This window comes from Fragaria vesca, linkage group LG3, assembly GCF_000184155.1.
Source record: "Fragaria vesca subsp. vesca linkage group LG3, FraVesHawaii_1.0, whole genome shotgun sequence".
Taxonomy (NCBI): domain Eukaryota; kingdom Viridiplantae; phylum Streptophyta; class Magnoliopsida; order Rosales; family Rosaceae; genus Fragaria; species Fragaria vesca.
Window position 1 is genome coordinate 16915579 of NC_020493.1, and position 22916 is coordinate 16938494.

At 38.5% G+C, this 22916-nt stretch overlaps 3 protein-coding genes across 3 annotated transcripts; 2 read left to right on the forward strand and 1 right to left on the reverse strand.

The window, feature by feature from the left end:
• Positions 1-204: 204 nt before the first annotated feature.
• Positions 205-4657, reverse strand: LOC101303687 (putative pentatricopeptide repeat-containing protein At1g02420-like). Its single transcript, XM_004295843.1, has 2 exons — positions 2652-4657; positions 205-755 (listed from the first exon to the last, which is right to left on the reverse strand). Exon 1 carries the CDS (start codon positions 4655-4657, stop codon positions 3143-3145), a length of 1515 nt encoding a protein of 504 aa, XP_004295891.1. The 3' UTR covers positions 205-755; positions 2652-3142.
• An 8142-nt stretch (positions 4658-12799) lies between these two features.
• On the forward strand, positions 12800-15943 carry LOC101301564 (12-oxophytodienoate reductase 1-like; the record flags this gene model as incomplete). The annotated part of the gene is made up of 5 exons (XM_004294474.1): positions 12800-12852; positions 13900-14040; positions 14159-14289; positions 14825-15001; positions 15277-15943. Coding segments are annotated over 5 exons (1107 nt in total), but the record flags the coding sequence as incomplete, so codon positions are not given.
• A 1229-nt stretch (positions 15944-17172) lies between these two features.
• LOC101303983 (12-oxophytodienoate reductase 1-like) lies at positions 17173-19340 on the forward strand. The gene is made up of 5 exons (XM_004295844.1): positions 17173-17330; positions 17659-17799; positions 17920-18050; positions 18402-18578; positions 18736-19340. The coding sequence occupies exons 1-5, from the start codon at positions 17260-17262 to the stop codon at positions 19338-19340; spliced, it is 1125 nt and encodes a 374-aa protein (XP_004295892.1). The 5' UTR covers positions 17173-17259.
• The last annotated feature ends 3576 nt before the right edge of the window (positions 19341-22916 follow it).

Below are 22916 nucleotides of genomic sequence, written 5' to 3' on the forward strand. Positions count from 1 at the left end.
GCCATCATTAAGCTCATGAATGTGCTGTGCAATTCTCTAGAAATCGAAAATATATGCATAGTACAGTTCAATATATGCAGAGGAAAGCATGTGTATATATTGCGCATGTATCTGAAGGTTGGACTCATCTGAATTTGAAGTTATTAGCTGAACCAAGTCCAGTTTTTGTTGAATACTAGGATTTGATTATTGTTAAATTAAATTAAATATTGCAACTACTTCTCTAAAGAGGTTATTGTTGATAAGCTCTTTTTTTTGTTTTTGCTGAAAAATTCAATTGAACTAGGATTGCGGCTGAACAAGGTTCTACAATGACACAAGGGAAGATTGAATAGCAAAACCAAGTGTTTGAAACAGAACCACCTGAAAAGACCTTCTAAAGAAACCCCTAACATGTTACATCAACCTACCTCTTTGGAAAAACCCAACAATGGCTCTCCCTCAAAGACTTCTCATCTGATTCACGCGCTCTTTTTGATCCTCATCAGTGATATCAACCCTATGCCAATCATACTGTTCCATGTCATAATAACCTGGGTAATTTTTTGCCTGTGGAACAGCCACAAGCCCTTCACCTTGAAAGGAGGCTTATAGGCTATAACCAGCATCTTCCCAAATGCATACTTACAAGTCAAATCCATCCACTGCAGAAAACCACCCACCTTGTTCAAAGTCATGAATGAAACAATGTTTTCACCATTGTACTTGTACTCGCAAAACCACAGTAACCATCTGGATCATCCATGTCCCAGAATCTGCAAGAAGTGGATGTCAACATAAAAATGAAAATCTATGCATAACAAGATAAGAAATCCTGAAAACCTAAGAGCTGGAAGTATAAAGGCAAATAAAATTGCTGGTTCAAGGAAAATTCTTATCGAGAAGCAAAGCTTTACTGGCATCTGACAATATGTGCACATTTTAAAGATCATACTGGCATCAAGTTTAAATGTTGACACAATTGTATAAAAGTAAAAGAGAGTGAAATGCAACATGGCAAAAAGTTAGATAAAAGAGAGAGTCAGTAACCAATGAGAGATTTTAATGCTAGCCTGTCGATAAAATATACAAGTTGTGAAACTCCGTTCAATCATTTTATGTTCATTCTAAACTATGAAGTCTAAAGACAGAACTACTTTTACTATCCAGTAATGTTAATTGTTCTGTAAATTGAAAAAACGAGTACAAGCTGAAAAAGCGCATGAAACACCAAACACAAGTTTAGTTATAGGATCGACTATAAGAAAACCATCAGACATAAGAGCACCGACCCAAGATTATTCAGCTTCAAATCTTTCCCTCAGCACAGGCCACAATATGACATCTATAAACATGCCTACCAAGTTTCCCCAAATGACATCAACCATCAGAAATAAATATTTTTTTACTCTAATTCTGGAGAAGAACACGTACATTACAATGAAAATTTGCATTAAAAATGGTTTTAAATGGAAATGAAACAATCAAGTATTCAGAAATTCAGCAGAGGAAAGGTATCAGATACTTCAGACAAAACATGAAATGACCTGGGGAATATAGAATGGCTAATAGTATATTCATGTCCACTCAATATTAGATGATGATGATAATATCTCTGTTTGACTTGCAGGATAAGGAGAAACAAACTGAAATTTGAGATAGCACTTCGAATTATGCCAATAGCAACACAAGAATCAATGCTGAGGTTCTTTCTTTTTGTTGAACAAAATTATTCTGATGTCTGATTTGATATAATCATAATTATAGAGATCACTAGTATCATTTGTGAAGATATTGCCATTAAAACAAATAAACATGAACAAGAAGTTGATGTTGATGACACCACTGGCAAAATGTTCAAACAGATTTAACAAAAAAGAATCAAGATAAGAAAAAAGATCTGTTACGTGGCAGTGTCTATATAGGGTTAGGCTTCACGAGGTGGTAGAAAAGCCACATTAGGAAAATACCAAAGTTCACAAGTGATGGTGCCGTAGTGGCAAAACTTAAAAGGACTTGTAGGACCAGGACGCAAGTCAGTAGTAGTGGGGCTGTGGGGGTTGTAAGTATATACAGTCATGAAAGAAGATGACCAGAGTTCAACCCACCCAGTATTTCTTCTGTTCAGGAGCAGAAATAACAGAATATCTTGATCTTCTTCTTCGTCTTCTTCTCTTCTTTTTTTTGTTTTTTGTTTTTTGTTTTTAACCAGATGATTATTACTTTATTGCCAAACATGAATATGGAAGGAGAATAACATGTTTTACAGTAAGCCCCATACATATATATATATATCTAATTTTGTAGATAGAAAAGTATTTTATTAGAAAGAAGAAGAAATACAAGTAAACGGAGACCATGGCCTAGAGCAGAGACAAATACGAGGTACGAACAATTCAAAGGAGGATTGATCATTCATATAGAGATGTCTGCATGTAAGCGTGTATGTGTGCAATCTTTAGGAACAGGTTATATTTCGCATGAAACATGCTACTGAGCAACTATTTGGATAGAAACCCTTTAAGCAGTAAAGGTTTCATCAAAAGTCAAAACAAATGAATTTCACCAGAATGGAGCCTGATAATATGCAACAGGAGAGACCACACTACTTATATTTAGGTAATAACAGGAGTAGCAAACGAACACATATGAAAAAGTTGAAAATTCCTTACCAGACTCTAACCGGATACTTGTCTAACAGAACTAGAGGCAAATTGGTAACTCTGTGGAACAAGCGGTCTCAGTTGGTGCGCCAGCAACTTCACCGTGTTAAAGGCAAGTAAATAGTGGAATTGGCATTTTTCAGACAGATACAGAGGCTTGTAACTTTCCCAACAAGATTATGAATTAAAAACTTGCTCCTTCTCAGAAAAAATCAACAACTGAGAACCTAGTTCAAAGGTCTACCCCACTGGGAAAAATAGCTAGACCAACTGAATTCACCAGCCAATATAACCATGTGACGGGAAAAGGTCCTAGCCAACAAAAAGATCTGAGTGCCGAATCCAGATTCTATGGAGTTAACACTCAACAAACCACATGGCAAGCCTCTATAACCCAATTGTGTAAAACACCACTTTTGATCTATCAATCAGCAACTTTTGCAGTATTAGTTAGCAGTTAGCACCATTGCCAATTCATGACTTGACACAAGCATACTTTCTCAAGCAAGTGCTTCTGAGCAAGGTACCACTGTTGACCTATCCATACTCTCAGGAAGATGGATTGAAGAGCCAAAAAGTGCCATTTTCTCTGTCAAGTTCTTGAGGGCCTCATGCTTGTTTGCCAGTTCCATAAGCACCTTGATCCTTCTAAAGGAAACATTACTTGGCTTATGCCCCTTCTCCACCATCTGCAAGAAGCACGTTTCTGCTTCTGTTAGTTTACCCATATCACATAGCAAATCAAACAGCACATCAGACACCAATATATAAGATCCAAAACCCCTCTCAATCATATCATTCCACAGCTGCAATGCCAAATCCACCTTTTCCAACTTCCTAAACAACCTGATCAAAAACATGCACGACTGTGTATTTGGCAAACACCCCATATACATCATTCTCCCATACAAGCTCCAAGAGTTCTGCAAGTCACTCGACCAGAAGAAAACCCGAAAGAACAAATTGTAAGTAGTTGCATTCGGACTCAAACCATTACTCATCATCTCCTCCATCAACCCATTAGCATCACCAAGCCTCTTTGCAATGCAAAAATTCCTAATAGCAGCATTGTATGCTGCAACATCCGGGTAGCACCCGAGCTCCTTCATTTCCTTCAACACATCTCTGGCCTTATCCGGCTGACCAACCAACCCAAATCCCCCAATGACACAAGTATATGTAATTTTATCCGGCCATATCTCCTCGTCGCGCATTTTCTCCATCACCTTAAACACCTTCTCCATTTCTCTATTCTTACTATAAACATCAATCAAACAATTATACGAAACAACATCAGGCTTCAAACCCAACTCCCTCATCTCCTCGAAAAACCCCTCGGCTTCCTCAGAGGACTTCCAACCAGACAACAATATATTAAATGTCTGCAAATTCGGCTCAAAGCTATGCTTCAGCTTATGATACACATTCCTAGCATCTGTCATGCTCTTCTCCTGACAAAGAGTCCTCAACAATGAATTGAAACAAGCCGTATCGAACTCCGGCACAAGCTTCTTGAACTTCTTGAAACACTCCACTGTCTCCCTAACAGAACAAACCTTAGCAATCCTAGCTAACACAACCATCACGGTTCGCGGAGTTATCAAACTCCTGTCCTTATGTTTGGTCTCAACTAAAACCTCCCACATTTTTTTAAACATTCGACTTCTTCCCAACATGTAAAGCATAGTGTCGAGTGAGAAACTGGTGTGATAGAACCCTCTTCTGTTCCCAGTGTAGTTGAAGAACTCGAGAGCCTGTAATGGGTTCCCGTGGCTGAACCGAGCCCGTTTGAGAACCTCATCTGTCAGATCATTCGTGAGGAAAACACCGCAGGATTTCAAGCTTTGCTTCAAGTTTTTGGAGTGGGCGGAGCTGCTGACGATGCAGTAGACGGTGTCGACGTCATTGGGGGTTGAGGATTGGGAAGAGAGGAGTCGAGGGAGAGAGAAGAGAAATGGGGTTTGAGGGAAGTACCTGGAGAATGGTGATGAGAGGGGTTTGCGTATTGCTGCCATCGTCTCAATTGAAATAAGGTGATTTTGGATTGACCCGGAAATGATTTGGAGCTCTCTGTTTGGGGATTAGGTGGGAGTATTGCAGTGACCACTGGAGAGATGAAGATGGTTGCTACGGCGGAAGGCGAATTTCAGTGAGATGGGATGTAAAACCTTGATGAAGGTTTCATTTTCCAGTTGAGAGGCAAGGGGATGACATATAAACAATAAAACAAACAAAACAAAAAGAAAAAACATTAGATTTTATTTATTTATATTCTTAACAAAAAAGTAATGTTTAGCTAAGGTGCTAGCTGGTCTATATTGTTTGGTCTAGTGACGTATTATTCATTTTCGTAAATAAAAGGTTATGAATTTAACTTATATAAGACTAGTCGTAACTTTTGTATTGTTATACAAACAAGAAAAAGAAAACCACAAAAGTTTACGAAGAAGGCAATGAAAGAGAAGAGACATAGGAGGGGTTACTACAATGTACTAGAACTGTGGAAAGGGAGCCGACTTGAAGAAGGCCTACAAGCGATTGGCCATGATTTGGCATGCAGCCTAACCAAAACCTTGACGGAATACGACCTGAGGCCGCTTTCAAGTTCAAGCAAATCTCTAAGGCCTACGACATCCTCTCCAACCCCACCAAGCACCTTATCTATGTTCTATATAGCGAGGAGGCTTTGAAATCCAGTCAATTTCCCCTCCCTCTTCTTCCCGCTCTGCTGCTACTCACTAGCTGCCATCATCACACTTCCAACTCATAACGCTCACTTCCATTCATTTACAAATGAAATTCGGGCCCTTCAAAAACGCAGAACACCTCTCCATCGACTCTTTCATGCTTCCTAGCCGGAGAGAACACATTGGTGACCATGAGTATCAAAAGCTTGAACGTTAGCACACATACTTTAGAACTATGAGGTCGGTCTCCACTCTAGTATAAAGATGAGGCAGAATTCAAAATACAAACCTAACAACGCGTGGGCTAATCATATAACCCAAACAAAGACCCACAATGAAAATACTAACCATATTTGTGAGATTTATCAGACATTTTCAATCATAGTGATAAGTAAAAAAACAAACGCACCTCACACACAGATTTTGTTAATAACAGTGTAATATTACTCGAACAAATGTCACTGAATGACTTTCATTGTAGTTCACACGTAATCAAATATCCTCATGGCAACTTCACTTTATTATTAGGAACAAGCTAACTTGCACACAAAGAGACCTGTTCCACACAAAGTTGAATAGGGATTTTGCGACGAGGAATAAGCCAATACTTATACACACAAACCACACTACATGCTCGCACCCAAGGAAATATGCTATGAGAACCCATGCGGCCATGCCTGCAATGTCACATCCCGACCCTTATATTTTTACCTTATTTACTAGCTTAATTATAATAAGAATTTTACCGTCCCCGTCATTGAGTTAATAGTTTAATTGGTCCCTAGAGGTATTTTAAGAGATGATTAGTTTCGGGGAATTGTTCGTGGGAGAAAATATGACGACGGTAAAAATGGTAAATTTTAGCTAGTAAAAGGTAATTTTTATTCGGGTATTATTTTTTTGGGGTGTTTTATTTTGGATTTGGGTGGTATAAGAAGGTTGGACCGGGCCAAGGGGTGGTCAAGCCCAGCCCTCTTTTCTCTCTCTCTCCCTCCCGGTTTTCCCGCACCCGAACTCCCTCCCGCAGTCGATCTTTCCGTCGTCGGACAGCCGCCGTCCGGCCACCAACCGCCGCCGCACCGGTCCCGTTCGGTCAGCCATCAACCCAGCAACCTTCTTGGACCGGTGACAGCTCCCCTAGCGCCGCCGTGAGGAAGATATCGGGCCCGAGAGGTCCGACTGTGTTAGGTTTCACGTCGACGGAACTCCCTCCTCCGGCCACCAATCCGGGCAAGCTTGGTACGGTTTTGTAGCCCTCCAACCCAACAGCCTTGCCCTAAAAGGACTCACTCCCTCTTGAGCTAGGTAAGGAGAAATTTGAGGTGGAAGTTTTATGGCGTTTTGATGTTTTTAGTCGATTACCCTAGTTAGGCTTGGAATTTGTGTTTGTGCTAGTTAGGAAAGTTGTAGAGCATGATGAGAGGATTATTGTGTCAAAATTTCATAGGTTTTGGAGGTCGCCGGAATTGGCCTCCGGCCGCCGCTGCCGGTTAAGAGATTTTTAAGGTTTTAAATGTGGAATATTAAGGGGATTATATTGATGTGATTTATGGAATTTTTGGATGAGATTTGGATAGATTTGTGAATTTCCGAAGTTTGGTATTTTTAGCAGTTAATTAATGTGGAATCCGGTCGTAGGATTTAAGTCGTATTTTGGGGAGGTTGTATTTACGACTGTTGAGTATGATATTTAAGTTCTGATCGTTCCGATTTAAGAATATCGAAGTTAGGCAATGATGAGCGCATTTATGGCTCTCGGGTAATTTTGCCTATTTTGATTAAATATTGGATTATTGGTTGGGAAATTAATATTATATTTGGAACAGGACGTGAGGAGACTCGAGCAGACGAGGCCCCAGATCGACATCAGGCTTAGGCCTAATTTGTGAGTGGACTTTTGTTTTAAATAATATGCATGCTATGTTCATGATGAACAATTAAGGTTGTGGAGTATTTTGACGTCATTTTAATTTGACGAATTTTATTTCTCTTGGAGAGTTACCGAAAATGAGATTTTTGGTGGATATAAATATGTATTTATGAGAGAGTATGTATATAAAATGCTAGCTAGCCATATGTGTCTGTCCACCTTAATGGCGTAGCATATAGCCGCATTATGGTGTGACGTGAGCGTTAGACGTGAGCGTAGTAGCCCTATTTGAGTGTTTAATTCATATAGGGGGTATGGACACATATTTATACACCCGTCTGTCCACCTTAATGGCGTAGTGTAGCACCGCATTAAGGCGTGACGTGAGCGTTGGACGCGAGCGTAGTAGGGAGTATGGACGAGTGTAAATACATACATATATTATAGAGTCTGAGAGACTCGATATTTTATGAGATAAAAGTTTTATCGCTTGCGGCATGCATTCGATTTTTCCTTAGAAATTAATTTGGGGAAACATAAATATTTTAATTATTATTTTATTTTTATTCACTCATTCTAACGTTATTAAATGTTTTCCCCTGGGCCTTTCGTTTTAAATTGCCCAGTCTGCAGAGTTCGGGTTGGATCTAGTAGGAGGCGAGGCATAGTCACCCGTATTTCCGCCAGTTTTCATCAGTAGGTTACATGTTTAACCTACTAGTGTTTTCTTGTTTCCGCTAGTGTTTAGTAGCTCTGAATACTTTGGGATTATTGTATATTATGTTTAGAATTTCTGAAGGATAATTATGTGATGTTTGGACGTGTTGTATTAAGAGTGTAAATTTGGAATTTTCGAGTTAGGGTTGTCCATTTTCAAGGGAGATTTTCTCAATCTTTTCAGTAAATTTTCCTTAGAGGTAGTCCCCGCATGACTTACTCTGGGTTTCAGGGTGAAATTCAGGGTGGGTCGTATCATGCAACCCGTCATTGTCGCTTACAAGCCGCAATGTTGTGCTCGTAGACAATAGAACCCATCTTGCGCATCCCTTGACAGCAGCATCAACACTGATCTTGAATGTATGCCATCCCACAATCTTTCAGAAATGAAGAATTTCTTCATCAATTAAAACACATACAATCAATGAGAAGTTGGGTTATGGACACAAATTCCACAACTCATGTCCTTTAGAGCAAGTCCACCTTTACCCAAAAATCATGACCCAGGCCTTCAGCCACCTCACATGAAGACCCAACAAAAAAAAACCAAGTCCACTCACAGTTTTTTTAACTCATGTCTTCATTAATTGGGTATTCACCTGGGTCAGACCTATGACCCATGCCTCCATTTTTGATGACTTGGGCCTTCGTTGCCAACTTAGCCCAAAATGCAGGGCCCTGCAGACGTCACCCACGTGCAAGCTGCTGCAGACGTGAGGAGAAAACACGTAAAGCCCAGCGCGCGTCTTGCGCGGAGTCCCAGCCCCACACGCCATGCGTCAACCCCAGAGCTAACCTTTTGAATTTTCAAACCCAACGGTCAGTTAATCTGCACCATTAGTTTACTTCCTAAAAACAAATCTGATGGCCCTGGAAACCCTACCGTTGTAATCACAACGGTCAATTGTTTTTTTTTAATTAAATGAATTAAATTGAATAAAAAATGTTACAAAAAATCCCAATAGTAAGAAAAAAAATATACAATTCCCTATAAATACATATCACCCTCCTTTAGCTTTTTCATCCCACAAAAAAAATTGTGATCCATAGTTTGATAGCTATTTTCTTTCATTCTCCTATAGTTTTAATCTTCTTTTTTTTTTTTTTCAATTCATGGCCGGTGGATCTACTCCCGATAGAAAACTTTGGGAAGCCGATGAAGACCTTCAATTGTGCAAGTTGTGGAGATTTGTTAGCCACGATACAGAAAAGGGCACTGATCAAAAGAAAGCGCAATTTTAGGATAATGTTCTTAAGCACTACTTCGACAATTTTCTGGACGTCTACCCTCAAACAACAAGTGCAATGATAAGGAGGTGAAAATCTCTAAAAATAGAATTGTTTCAATGACATTGTGCAATAAGGCAAGCTAAAGTTTGGGTAAAAAGCGGTTCATGTCTCGTTGATGAGGTATGAATATTAAACTTTTTTTATGTATGTTGAAATAATTATTTACTTATCGATAAATTATCTTGTATGTCATACATCTTATTAATTGTAGTTTTATTTATTAATTTGTAGTACAAAAGAACACAAAATATATGGAAGCAAGAGATGACAAGGATCAAAGGAAAGAAACAAAAGAGCGAGTTCAAATGTGATGAACCTTCTATCAGCTTGGCCCAAAATAGTGATGAGGTATTCCCGAATCCAAATGTGAGGCCTATTGGAAGGAAGACAACAAAAGAAGCCGCCTGGAAAGGAAAAAAGGCGGTCAAAGATGAGTGTCCCATGACATCCGATGTTGTCACGATTGCAACCAACCAATCATCAATATTGCAATCGAGGGAGAAATGCGACAAGACATACGCAAAACAATTACAAGAGCAACAACAATGAGAATATATGCGATTGCAAATGGATCTTCGGAATGAGCACTTCAAACTCTAAGAGAGAGAGAGAGAAGATCGTATCAAAGAGAGAATAAAGATTATGGAGGTAAATCCAAGTACTATGTCACCGGAGCATAGAAAAGATTATTGGTGGTTAAGACAAAAATAAATAGTGGATAGGCAAGAAAACACAACTAGTGGATATCCTCACACATCATTTCTCGGCGGATATCCCCAAACACCTTTTCCCGGTGGATTTCCTCAAACACCTTTCCCCGGTGAATATCCAGAACCACCTTTCCCTGGTGGATATCCACAACCACCTTTCCCCGGTTATTACTTTCCTCAACCACCTTCGACCGGCGACTCGACCAAACCAGCCAATCTTTATGACCCCTCAAACACCGATTTCTTTTGTAATGAGGATGTCGATAATTAGAGTTAGAAATTTAAATTATTGTATTTTTCTTTTCTTTTTTTCCTAGGTTTGGCCTGTCAGTTTAAGTCATGTAATAAATAAAATTAATTTTAATGTCATTTTTTTAAATTTATCTATTACCTTTTGTATAATTTCAATACATTATTCATAATTTTAATAACACATAAAATCATTATTCACATTTAAAATACATAATATAAAATGGTGTGTCTATTGCCACCCCACAAACCCTTTTGTTCACCCCGCATTCTCTTCACACCCCACTTGAATATTTTTTATTGTAAGTTTACTTTGTTCACCCACTTTCAATACCTAAAATACCATTTTTCTCAATTCTACTGTATTCACCTTACGTTCTCTTCTCACCCCACATATATTTTTTTAATTTCATATTTGTTTTGTTCACCCTACATTTTTTTAATTTTAAATTTAGTGTATTCACTCATTTACAATACGCACAATATCATGCTCTTCCAATAGCGATCGAACTCCAAAAAGAAAAATAAACTAAAGAAGACCATAACATTAATATCATTTGTTCTGAAAGTATAAGTTCAAGGTAAGTTAAATCACCAACTGAAGAACAAGAAGAAAATCTCAAATTTAACAACTCATTAATATCAATTGATATCAAGATGCGTAATGTCTATAAATGTATCTCTAGTAGCAACGGTCTCCATACTTCTGAGGTTCTTGAACTGATCTATATGTTGTTTATAAATACGGTACAGTTGTCCATTATCAACTTAGTATCTATGCCATACAGGACTAACAGGAGGAATTGGAGCAGATTGAGATATCAAATTTACCTACATGCATAGACAATAATGTTAGTTACGAATAAGTAAAATGAACATAACATATCTAAGTTTCTACTTGTTCCATACCTTAACAAAATGACGGCCAACATATCCAATTGCAAATTCACTGCCATTGCAAGCACCACGGTATGATACATTATTATTATGATTACAACAATATAACGTACATGCAACATTACAAATTCAGATTACTTCATTAGTTGTGAATATGCTTGTAGAGTCTAATAGGTAGTTTGATGAAACCCTGCTACCTTTAACAAAAGCCTCATCTTCAGGTCCCTGCATTTGATAGCACTTGTATCCTAAAAAAAAAAAAACTCAGCTGAACCAAACTGAAAGTATATATGCAGAAGTAAGTATATGATCGATATAAGTTCTTTTTCTTCCCAAAAGACCTAACAGGTTCACCAGTTCAAAAACTCTATACTAAATGACATCAAAATATCACCATGAATTACCACATACATGGAAGCTTTATGATGGAAATAAGCAAATATTTTACCAGTGATGGGCATAAAACTCCATATATATTATGTTAAGACCTTGGGATCATCTGGAGGTGATGATCAAATTGTATTCTAAAGAGGTTGTGTTGACCGCCTTATGTGAATTCCGAGTCAAGGCTTCTTGTCTTGCTAACCTTGGCGAGCTTCGTCTGCTTCGACAATCGTGAAGAAGAATAGACTAGCAACACAGATCCTATGATTCCTATCTATACAAATATTCTAGAGCAAACAAAGATAAGAATCTACCTGTATCCGACCACAACGTGGAGAGCATGCTAGCGTCTTCAAACTCCATAGAACGACAAATGTGATAAATTTTGGGTTAGGGTTTAAGAAGTACGTGTTAATCCAAAACAAAAACATTAAAAAAAAGAATTTGTAATTTGTAACAACTTATCGTCCTTTGTTGTAATTTTACATCAAGGTATTTTAGTCTGCAATAAATCAACAACGTGTGGAGTGAATAAAGAGGTTTGTGGGGTTGCAATAGACACACCCACATAAAATTCAATAAATAGTCACTGTCACATGACGACCCAGAAACAGAAATCGTGGGTGAAAACTGCAGCCTAAAATCACTGCCACCTGATAACCCAGGTCTAGTCAATGACTCAGGTTTTCCAACGAAGACTTAGAGGGTGGACTTACTCTTATATTATCTCCAATTACGTTTTTGTCGCTAACAATGATGAAGATGATGCATGACTTGCAACATCTGGTCTTTTATACTTTTAAGAACCGTTGAGAGAATCACTTGCAGAGTAATTTGTAAAACTAACAAGCACTGGCAAAATTGGAGCCCAGAAGGTCAATCTAAGCAAGAGAGGAACATCAGTAGGCTAACGGGTGCACGACGTCACTGTCTGCTTTGGCATTTTCTGACCTTCTTATTTGAACTGCATAGTTCCAGGGTAAAAGGGACAGCTCTATTATTACTTATTAGGCATAATAATCCTCTCTTTTCCAAAAAAAAGAAAGACACTATCTTGAGGATCATGTCTCCGGTCAACACTGGCAGCTCATTCCATATAACAATTGCGACTAAATACGCAGCGGCCATGGCAGCCACACATCTCGATCAAGCCCCACAAGTTTAGCGGTGACGGTGACAATGGACCCCTGTTTACGTTATTGTTTCCAAGTAGCCGACGTTGTCTTCTACCTCACTCTCAAACGTATAAAGACCCAGTTGTGTCTTCCATTCATTTCCAGAGCAGAACAATTGAAACTCCAACAACTTGAACTAATAAGATTGCAAATTCAGATAGATGGGTGAACAACTTCCACACTTCCTCTTCTTACTCCTTACAAGTTGGGAAAGTTTGATCTTTCTCATAGGTAAAGTTGCTTTATCTTTCTCCCTGCATTGTTATATTGATTGATAACTTGATATTGATGAGAACCCAAGAACAGATTTTGGTTTTCTTATCTTCTAAATTTGGAGTTGGGTCATTTTGTTTGTGCATTGGCCATAAATCCCCCATAATATGATCTGAAGATGTGAAAGTTTACTGCTATAGTATGAAAAAAAGTCATGTTTTGATTAATTAATCAAGTTGGATACTTGCATACTCTTGCTCTACATTATAGAATGATGTCGTTGCCAATACCTAAACAATGTCACTGCTTTTGCGTTCTGTAAATGGAATTTTTATGGGTGGTGTAGGCTTGTAGCATCTTCTACAACTAGGGGTTTTTGCTCTTTTAGTGTTCTCAAATTAGTTGAGCTATACCCTTTGCTTGTAGCTTAGCTTACATCTTTTCTAACACATTCTATAGTAGTAGCATCTTCTGTCACCATGCGTTGTTCAATCTTCAAGTTCAAATGAACAATGGAGGCTATGCTTAAACTCTCGAGAGTTTGAAAAGCCAAATTCAGTGTTATATCTTTGTATATAGAATATTGCATATAGTCTATGCGGTCAGCAGTAAAAGGACAGAAATTGGAATCGATGACCTTCACATCTTGAATACAAATTATCTGCATAGATAACAACTAGGACCGACACCTTAATAATCAATCAATGCTTCTACCAGATGGTGATGATACATGTGTGGGGTGTGAAGCTGGAATGGTTCGTGACAAGTGAACTATGTCATTTGAATTCACTGTTGAATTTCTATTTTAGTTGCAATTGATTAGGAAGTAAGTGGTCTTTCTTCTTGAGCATTTCATAATCCAATCCGTTTTATGTTTGGTAATGTTTCCTGTTTCGTACGGTGTAGATAATATGATAATATTTTCAAGAGCTAGCTAGTTATGTTATCTCTTTCAAGCCTTTCACTGGTCATATAGATGTAATCCATAGGTACTGCCTAGTTATGTCTAGTAACAAAGTATTGATTGTATTATTAATATATGCTTACTTTGTTTATCCATTCCAGAGTTGTTTTAGCGCCATTGACTAGACAGAGATCGTATGGAAATGTTCCCCAGCCACATGCCATCTTATATTACTCGCAGAGAGCATCCAAAGGGGGTCTTCTAATAACTGAAGCCACTGGAGTTTCTGATACAGCACAAGGGTAATTCTTAGAGTAGCTATCAAGTTTCTTCCTGTACCATTTTAAATCAAAGATATAGTAGAATTTGCAATTTCCGCATTCCAAAATTTGACGCCTTTTGTGTCTTTTGTATGTGAAGGTATCTAGATACTCCTGGCATATGGACAAAGGAGCATGTTGAAGCATGGAAACCCATTGTCAATGCTGTACATGCTAAAGGGGGTATCTTCTTCTGTCAGATTTGGCATGTTGGGAGGGTTTCAAATAGTGGTGCGTTCCTGACTTGTATATACCCTTATGACTTAACTTTATCATAGAGACTCCATAAGCGACTAATTAGACTAGTGAAGCGTTTGAAAACTAATTGTTCTTCCTTAGTTTATTAGGAAAACATAAAATTTCAACATGGAAGAAGTTCAAACTAGTGTAGCATCTCCTATTTCTCATAACAAGTGAATTACTGTGGCTGATGATATCTAGTTTCTTTGATGGAAATATTTTATGGTCTCTTAAGATCTCAGATTGATATCTTTGGAGCCATATTATGCCATGTCAACCCGGAAAATAAGATGAAAGATGGATATGTTTGATTGGGTCCAGAGAACCTGCATTTATAGTATCTTTTTTTTTTTCTGAAGGATCTAAAGTTCTATACCTATCCTATCCTATTATAATCTTCTATTTCCCTAATGTTATTAATTACGAACATTGCTTCTGCTATGGGGTTTCATTGACCTATAATGTTTGACTCCTTCAATATAATCTGTTGTGTTCTCATGGTGATTCTATCCCTCATTGCTTATAGGCTTTCAGCCAAATGGGCAGGCTCCAATTTCTTGTACCGACAAGCCCCTAACCCCCCAAATACGATCTAATGGCATTGATGTTGCGCAATTCACACCTCCTAGACGATTAAGGACAGATGAAATTCCTCATATTGTCAATGATTTTAGACTTGCTGCAAGGAATGCGATGGAAGCTGGTAATTTATTTTTTGGAGTTAAATATGAAATAAATTTACATGTCCTTTTACAGAAACATATTTTATCAAAGTAGGGCGCCAAAAATATCTTATTTGAGGATGAAAAAGTTGTAGTGGACAAATAAATGTACAAGTCTTCATGAAATATCAATTTCTTACTTTCACTACGTTATATGATCGATACGTTATCATATTTTCTTCTTTTTGGTTTTGGGGAATGACGAGGTTTAAAAGTCTTCGTTACACTAATATTATTTTTTTTGTCAATGTCATAGGCTTTGATGGGGTTGAAATTCATGGCGCCAATGGCTACCTTATCGATCAGTTTTTAAAAGATCAAGTAAATGATCGAACAGATCAATATGGTGGATCTCTAGAAAACCGTTGCCGATTTGCACTAGAAATTGTTGAAGCTGTTGTCAACGAGATAGGAGCAGATAAAGTTGGAATTAGATCATCTCCATTTGCCGACTATATGGAAACTGGAGATTCTAATCCAAAGGAATTGGGCCTTTATCTTGCCAATGCCTTGAACAAATATGGAATCCTGTACTGCCACATGATTGAGCCAAGAATGAAGACAGTTGGAGAAAACTGTGAATGTCCCCACAGTCTTGTACCGATGAGAAAGGCTTTCAATGGTACCTTCATTGCTGCTGGTGGTTTTGACATGGAAGATGGGAATAATGCTGTAGCTGAGGACCGTGCAGATCTTATTGCTTTTGGTCGTTGGTTCTTGGCTAATCCAGATTTGCCAAAGAGATTTGAGCTTAAAGCTCCTCTAAATAAGTACATCAGAGATACGTTCTACATATCGGATCCAATTCTAGGTTACACTGATTATCCATTTCTTGACAGCACTGCACGAGTTTCCAGCTGACAATGGAAGTTTGAACTTTCTTATTTTACTCTTGCATTGGTCTGCTTCAAAGTTTTGTTGTTGCTTTTCTTTCGCAGCATGTTACACTAGAATAAAATAGTCAATACCAAGTTGGATAGGCTGGTTAACCAGACTATGGAGTTCTCAATTGGTATGGTGTAGATTGTATGTTCTGGTCTCTGAAAGTGCCCTGTCAAGTGTTTTATTGTAGCTTGTGGCTATGCGAAGATGCAACTGATTGTACCTTGTACGAGATAAATTGAATAAAAATGGTCTGTCTTTTGACTTGTACCAACTACTGGATCTTCTGTTTTGTGTATCTTAATAATGAGAGATACCTGAGGATATACTATAACTTCTGAACTTTGCTGTCGATTGGATTTCATTGTTCATCAACCACAGGAATATGATTTATTTTAACTGTGACTGCATTCATAAACCCTATAATCAATGCACATCCTTCAGGTATCATCCTTCTTTTTCACTAACAACAGTACGCGTACTGGTGATGAAAAGGGACTTCTACTAGGTTTGATCACACATTATCCTATAAGTCCTGAACAATTTCCATGGACTTTGTGGAGGGCTTGCCTACATCAGCTGGTAAATGAGTCATCATGGTTGTCATTGATATATAGTTTCACAAAATATGCTCAATTTGTTCCATTAGCACATCCATACACTGCTGCTGTCATTGCTCAACAATTCATTCATCATATCTGCAAGCTGCATGCATGCATGGCAGTCCATCATAACTGATAGAGACCCTTTTTCTTGAGCCATTTCTAGGAAGCTTTCTTTAAGATTCAAGGCACTGATCTTCATAAAAGTTCAGCCTACCATCCACAATCTGATGGACAGAGTGAAAACCTCAATAAGACATTGGAGCAGTATTTGAGGTGTGCAATTGGGGAAAAAAACTCATTCATGGGTTGAAGCTCTTCCATGGGTGAGCATTGGTATAATATTGCTCATCATTTAGCTGTTGATATGTCACCATTTGAAGCTCTTTTATGGGTTAAAAACTTATGATCCACCACAAGTTCAGTAATTAACAACTCAGTAACTTCCCCAGTTCCTCCCAGCAAAACCACAAGTCAACACTGGCAGCTCAGTAACTTTCCCAGTTTCTCCAGAAACCACAGCCCACGTAACTCCACACGTCACCAGCTCACAAGCTTCGTAATGGTAAAGCAGTCAGAGGACCCCCACTTGTTTCCAAGTAGCCGACTTTGTCTTCTAGTTCACTCTCAAACGTATAAAGACCTAATTGTTTCTTCCATTCATTTCCAGACCAGAACTACTGCTTCCAAAAAAAAAAGACCAGAACTACTAAAACTCCAATAACTTGAAGCACCCAGATTGCAAGATTATATATATGGCTAACCAAGCTCCCACACTTCCTCTTCTTACTCCTTACAGGTCGGGAAAGTTTGATCTTTCTCACAGGTATATTATGCTTAAATCTTTGTCTCTCTCCAGTTTTACATTGGTTGATTATTGCTAAGTGCCCAAGAACATGTTTTGGTTTTCTCATCTTCCAAATTCAAATGGTCCATTTTGTTTGTGCATGAATTGGCCATAATATGATCTGGGTTTTGGTTTATAAGTCGAGAACATTATGTGTCACGAGGTTTAGACCCTATGTTCCCCTCAATTTACTATCGTAATAATAACAATATTGATATAGGCCTATGTCTCGAGGTTTAGGCCTTATGTCTAGAAGAAAGTATTGATGGTTGTATTGATAAGTGTTTACTTTGTTTATCCATTCCAGAGTTGTTTTAGCACCATTGACTAGATCGAGATCATACGGAAATGTTCCCCAGCCGCATGCCATCTTATATTACTCTCAGAGAGCATCCAAAGGGGGTCTTCTCATAAGTGAAGCCACTGGAGTTTCAGACACAGCACAAGGGTAACTTAATGAATAGCTTTCAAGTTTCTTTCTGTAAACTTGTAAATCACAAGATGCAGTAGATTTGCAACTTTCGCATTCCAAAATTTGAATCTTTTATTGTTTCTTTGGTATGTTAAGGTATACAGATACTCCTGGTATATGGACCAAGGAGCAAGTTGAAGCATGGAAACCCATTGTCAATGCTGTACATGCCAAAGGGGGTTTCTTCATCTGTCAAATTGTGCACGTCGGGAGGGTTTCAAATAGTGGTTCGTCCCTGAGGATCCTGACTCACGACTCTGTCATAGAAACCCTTGTGATCGAGCATAAGTGACTTATAAGATTAGTGATGCATTTGAAAACTAGATGCTCTTCCTTAATTTATTAGGAAAACATAACGTTTTGACGTGGAACAAGTTTGATGAATTTAAATAACTCAGAATTCATAACTAGTGGATAGTATGTGCATGCATAGTCCTATATTATAAACTTCTTTTTCACCAATATAAGGATCTATCAACCTTGCTTCTGCTATGGTTGTTGTAGATCAATGAATTTGATATTTCTTCAATATAATCTGTCGTGTTCTCATAGTGATTCTCTCCCTCTTTTGCTTATAGGCTTTCAGCCAAATGGGCAATCTCCAATCTCTTCTACTGACAAGCCCCTACAACCACAAATAGGATCTAGTGGAATTGACGTTGAGGAATTCACACCTCCAAGACGATTAAGGGCAGATGAAATTCCTCAAATCGTCAATGATTTTAGACTTGCTGCAAGGAATGCGATGGAAGCTGGTAATTTTTTCAAGTTAAATATGAAATAAATTTACATGTCCTTTTACAGAAACGTGTTATATCAAAGTGGTGATCTCTTTGTTTCAGTTATTGGGTAATGAAAAGTTTCAAAAATATTCAGTAACACCAATATTGTTATTGTTTGTTGATTTTATAGGCTTTGATGGAGTTGAAATTCATGGCGCCCATGGCTACCTAATCGATCAGTTTTTAAAAGATCAAGTAAATGATCGAACAGACCAATACGGTGGATCTCTAGAAAACCGTTGCCGATTTGCACTAGACATTGTTGAAGCTCTTGTCAACGAGATAGGAGCAGCCAAAGTTGGAATCAGATTATCTCCATTTGCCGACTATATGGAATCCGGAGATTCTAATCCAAAGGAGTTGGGACTTTATCTAGCCAATGCCTTAAACATGTATGGGATCCTGTACTGCCACATGATTGAGCCAAGAATGAAGACGGTTGGAGAAAAATGTGAATGTCCCCACAGTCTCGTACCCATGAGAAAGGCTTTCAATGGTACCTTCATTGCTGCTGGTGGTTTTGACATGGAAGATGGGAATAATGCTGTAGCTGAGGACCGTGCAGATCTTATTGCTTTTGGTCGTTGGTTCTTGGCTAATCCGGATTTGCCAAAGAGATTTGAGCTTAATGCTCCTCTAAATAAGTACATCAGAGATACTTTCTACACATCTGATCCGGTTCTTGGTTACACTGATTATCCATTTCTTGACAGCACCACTCGCGTTTCGAGCTGACAAGGGAAGCTTGAACTCTCTTATTTTACTCCTGCATTGGTCTACATTGAAGCTTTGCTGTTGCTTTTCTTTCACCGCAATGTTGTAATCAAATAAAAATAGTTCTCAATTGGTGTAGTGTAGCTGTTTGATATTGTAAGTTGTGGTCTCTGCAAGTACCCTGTCAAGTGTTTCATTGTATGTAGCTTGTGGCTATGCGAAGATGCAACTGATTGTAGCCTTGTACGAGATGAATTCAATAAAGATGGCCTGTCTTTTGGCTCTGTAATGATCATTCCGGCTTGAACTGAAAAATTTGAGACATTTTTTTCTTCTCTTAACTAGAAAAAAGAAGGGAAAAAAAACGGAACAAAATTTACGTCTGTGCCAACAGGTGCACAACGTCACTCTCTGGATCCTTTCGCTCGAATCGAATTCCAAGTTCCCAACACAAAAGGAAGACCTCAATTATGATATTCCCGCGTTTCATCCAGAACCTAGCCCCTATTTAAGGATCTTCAATTTTAATGAAATGTTTCTCTTTCATGGGCAGTATAGGAAGTTCAATTAATCGGGGAACTTCAATTTATATGAGTAGGGCGAGCGATTGTTTTGTTGCAAGTTGGACCTATCAGTGTCTGAAAGGAAACTCCCACCTGGATCAGTATTGCCATGAAATGAAACCAGAGTAGTAGCCATATGACTTTGAATTCATAATTCTAATTTGTTGTATTCTCAGTTTATTAATTTGAGTGCGAAAACTTGAATTATACACCGTCTAAATACATTTGTTAAGGGGTAACATGTAATTTAATTGTAGAAAAGAAAACAAAAAAGGTACTCACATCTTATCTTCAAAAAAATAACACCAACATAAAGAGTGCACATCACATAAGAAATAAACGTCACTTGAGCAGCCAATATTGACATAGTATTCGTGATATGAAGCCGTTTAGAGTGCGTTCCATGAACATTAGAACAGTTGCAAATTTGGAACAGTTTCATGCACCTTATAAAAGAGAAGAAAAGTACAACCATAAACTTTACCAAACAGCATAAGCAGTGAGTTTCATGCACCTTAAATCGTTTGTTTTGCTTATATTAGTATTTGTGTTAGAGGTTATTCGTACTATATAGCCGACATTGCTAGTCTTTCAGTTTTTTGTACCTTTTTTATTTTAGGGAAAATGTCTTAATACACAAAAACTGTTCTAGGATATTTTGTATCTTTCTAGATATTCTTTATATGTGTCTTGACCTTATGCCATTAGGATATGTAGTTTGACTAGATTTATGTATTCATATCCTTACCATATTGGTATTGTGTAATTCCCTATATAAAGGGCTCCTATCAATGAATAAGATGATGATTCTCTTGCTATCTCTTTGTCTATACACTTTATACTTCATCACGTTATCATGCACTTTGTTCTAACCCTAGAGCCAATAAGCCATCATTTGTTTTCCAAATCCTAAAATCGGGCAGCCTTGTTTTTCCCGATTTTCGACTAAAATTCCGACTGCCCTCCGCCGAAATTTTATATCCCCAGAAAGCTCTCTCCGCCCCGGATCCAACGCCGCCGGCCTCACCCTGAGAACCGGCCGGAAAGTCTCCAAACCGGCCGCCGGAAGATTCCAGACCGCCGCCGCTACCGACCACCGGTTCACCACCTTCCCTTGCTCTAATCAACCTGAATTTTTGACTGAAGCTTCCCCATCCAGAGCTGCTCCTCCTATCAAATTTTCAGCCCCAAATTCGAAGTATAAGTAGGCGAAACGTTGTTTCTCCTCTCTGCAGCCTCTAGAAACCAAAGATTTCAAGATTGCTCGTCTTCTAAGGAAACCAGAAAGGTATGTTTTGAAACCTTAAACTTTTCCAAGTTCAATAACTTGGGGAGGATAAAATCCTTTCCTCCCTTCTCCATCTCCATTCTATGCTTGGGATTTTGTGTGTGCAGGTACTAAAAATCCCGGAATTTTATTCGCGGGTCAAGAGTGTGTTTGATCACTTTTGCTTCCTTGTCCGGGTTGTGTATGATCAACCCCGACCTTTCTCCGGATTGTGTTTGATCAATCCGAGGCCTTTTCCGAATTGTGTTTGATCAATTCGCGGCTTTTTCCGGATTGTGTATGATCAATCCGAAGGACAAACCATTAAAAGCATTGTTTGTGACCTCTATCGAGTCTCATAACAACTTGGTTTTGTATGCAAGAGTAATGTAACATTCTGCTCATTTGAGTTTTGACGCACTCGATGCCTAAGGCGAATCTTGGCTTGGTATTTGTGGAACCTTTCATTGCAAAGGATTAAACCACATGTTTTGACCCCCAGGCTAACAAGCCTAGATGCCGAGATTTCATATCTCATGCACTCAAAGTCTTTGACGTGTCACATCGACAAAAGTAATGACCACAAAGTACTGTGGAATGCACTCATGGAGCGTTTCTTGAAACGTTCATATAACTCTACTTGTTGAGTTATTAGTCAAGTGGATTGATTACCACCTTAATTGACTATATATTGTCGATGATCTTTTATGGCATCATGATCCATAATCTTTAGCGGATTCGATCATCATCAAGTTCTCTAGGTCCTCCAAGTTGGTGTGGAATTACCAACAAGACTTGATTTTGATCATACAAACGGGAATTGTATATACGCTAATGTGATAACTTATTTGGGATTATCCCCTAATGTGGGGACAACAATATGGGTCATGGCAACGGCAGAAAACGTCGTGCCGATGTCTAGAAAAGAGGGGGAGGTGTCGCCGGCTCTAATAGCGACACTCCCGGTCTAGACACCATTTTGTCAAAACTACTCACGTCAGCTCATGACAATACAACTGTTGTGGATCTTTGAATCACTGATTCAAGATTGTCAAGCTTCTTCAAATTGTGAATGCATACAAAAAGGTATAGAAAATCAATATGAGGACAAGAACGTCATCCTCATGATCGCGAATTTCAAAGATTCGGATCCTACTCTAGCTACCCATGACTTTGACGTCATCAACTAGACATTGATTTTCGTTCCAAGCTATATGTACTAAGGCGTTGTATTGACGTCCTTCGTCTATTTGAGACCTCGATGTACTCACATTAGCAATAACGAATGCCTTGAGAATTTTTTCGAAGTTATGAAACTATTCTCCTCTTATGGTTCGTAAGCACTACCGACCCTCCACGGACATGCCCGGTCATACTGACTTGGAGTTACCGAAAGCTTTTGATTTTGGATCCCCCTATGCTATTAAACCAATTGCTGTCTTACAAAAGACGTTGAAGACTTATCAAAACCGGCAAATTATCATCATGATCGAATCCTCTAGGTCCTCTGAGTTGGTTTATGTTCATGTCAGGAAGCTTTTGCTAACTAGTCATGGAGTTTACGACCTTAGAATGACCGAAAGGACTTGGTTTTGATCATACACACGTCATTTTTGGCTAAGGCAAAAACCTACACGCCACCTGCAAGCTTCACAGATTCGCACATGCCAATTTTGCAAAAAAACAGCAATCTGTCCCTTCTGGACAGTCAATTTCGTTTGAGCTTTGTGAACAGCTCCGGACAAACCAGACAGTGAGCTTTATATC

Bases quoted from the DNA above. Each gene is read 5' to 3' on its own strand.
- LOC101303687 (XM_004295843.1), bottom strand. From the start codon at position 4,657: ATGGCAGCAATACGCAAACCCCTCTCATCACCATTCTCCAGGTACTTC.
- LOC101303983 (XM_004295844.1), top strand. From the start codon at position 17,260: ATGGCTAACCAAGCTCCCACACTTCCTCTTCTTACTCCTTACAGGTCG. The intron at 17,800-17,919 runs GTAACTTAATGA...TGGTATGTTAAG, and splicing joins GTTTCAGACACAGCACAAGG to GTATACAGATACTCCTGGTA. The intron at 18,579-18,735 runs GTAATTTTTTCA...TTGATTTTATAG, and splicing joins AAGGAATGCGATGGAAGCTG to GCTTTGATGGAGTTGAAATT.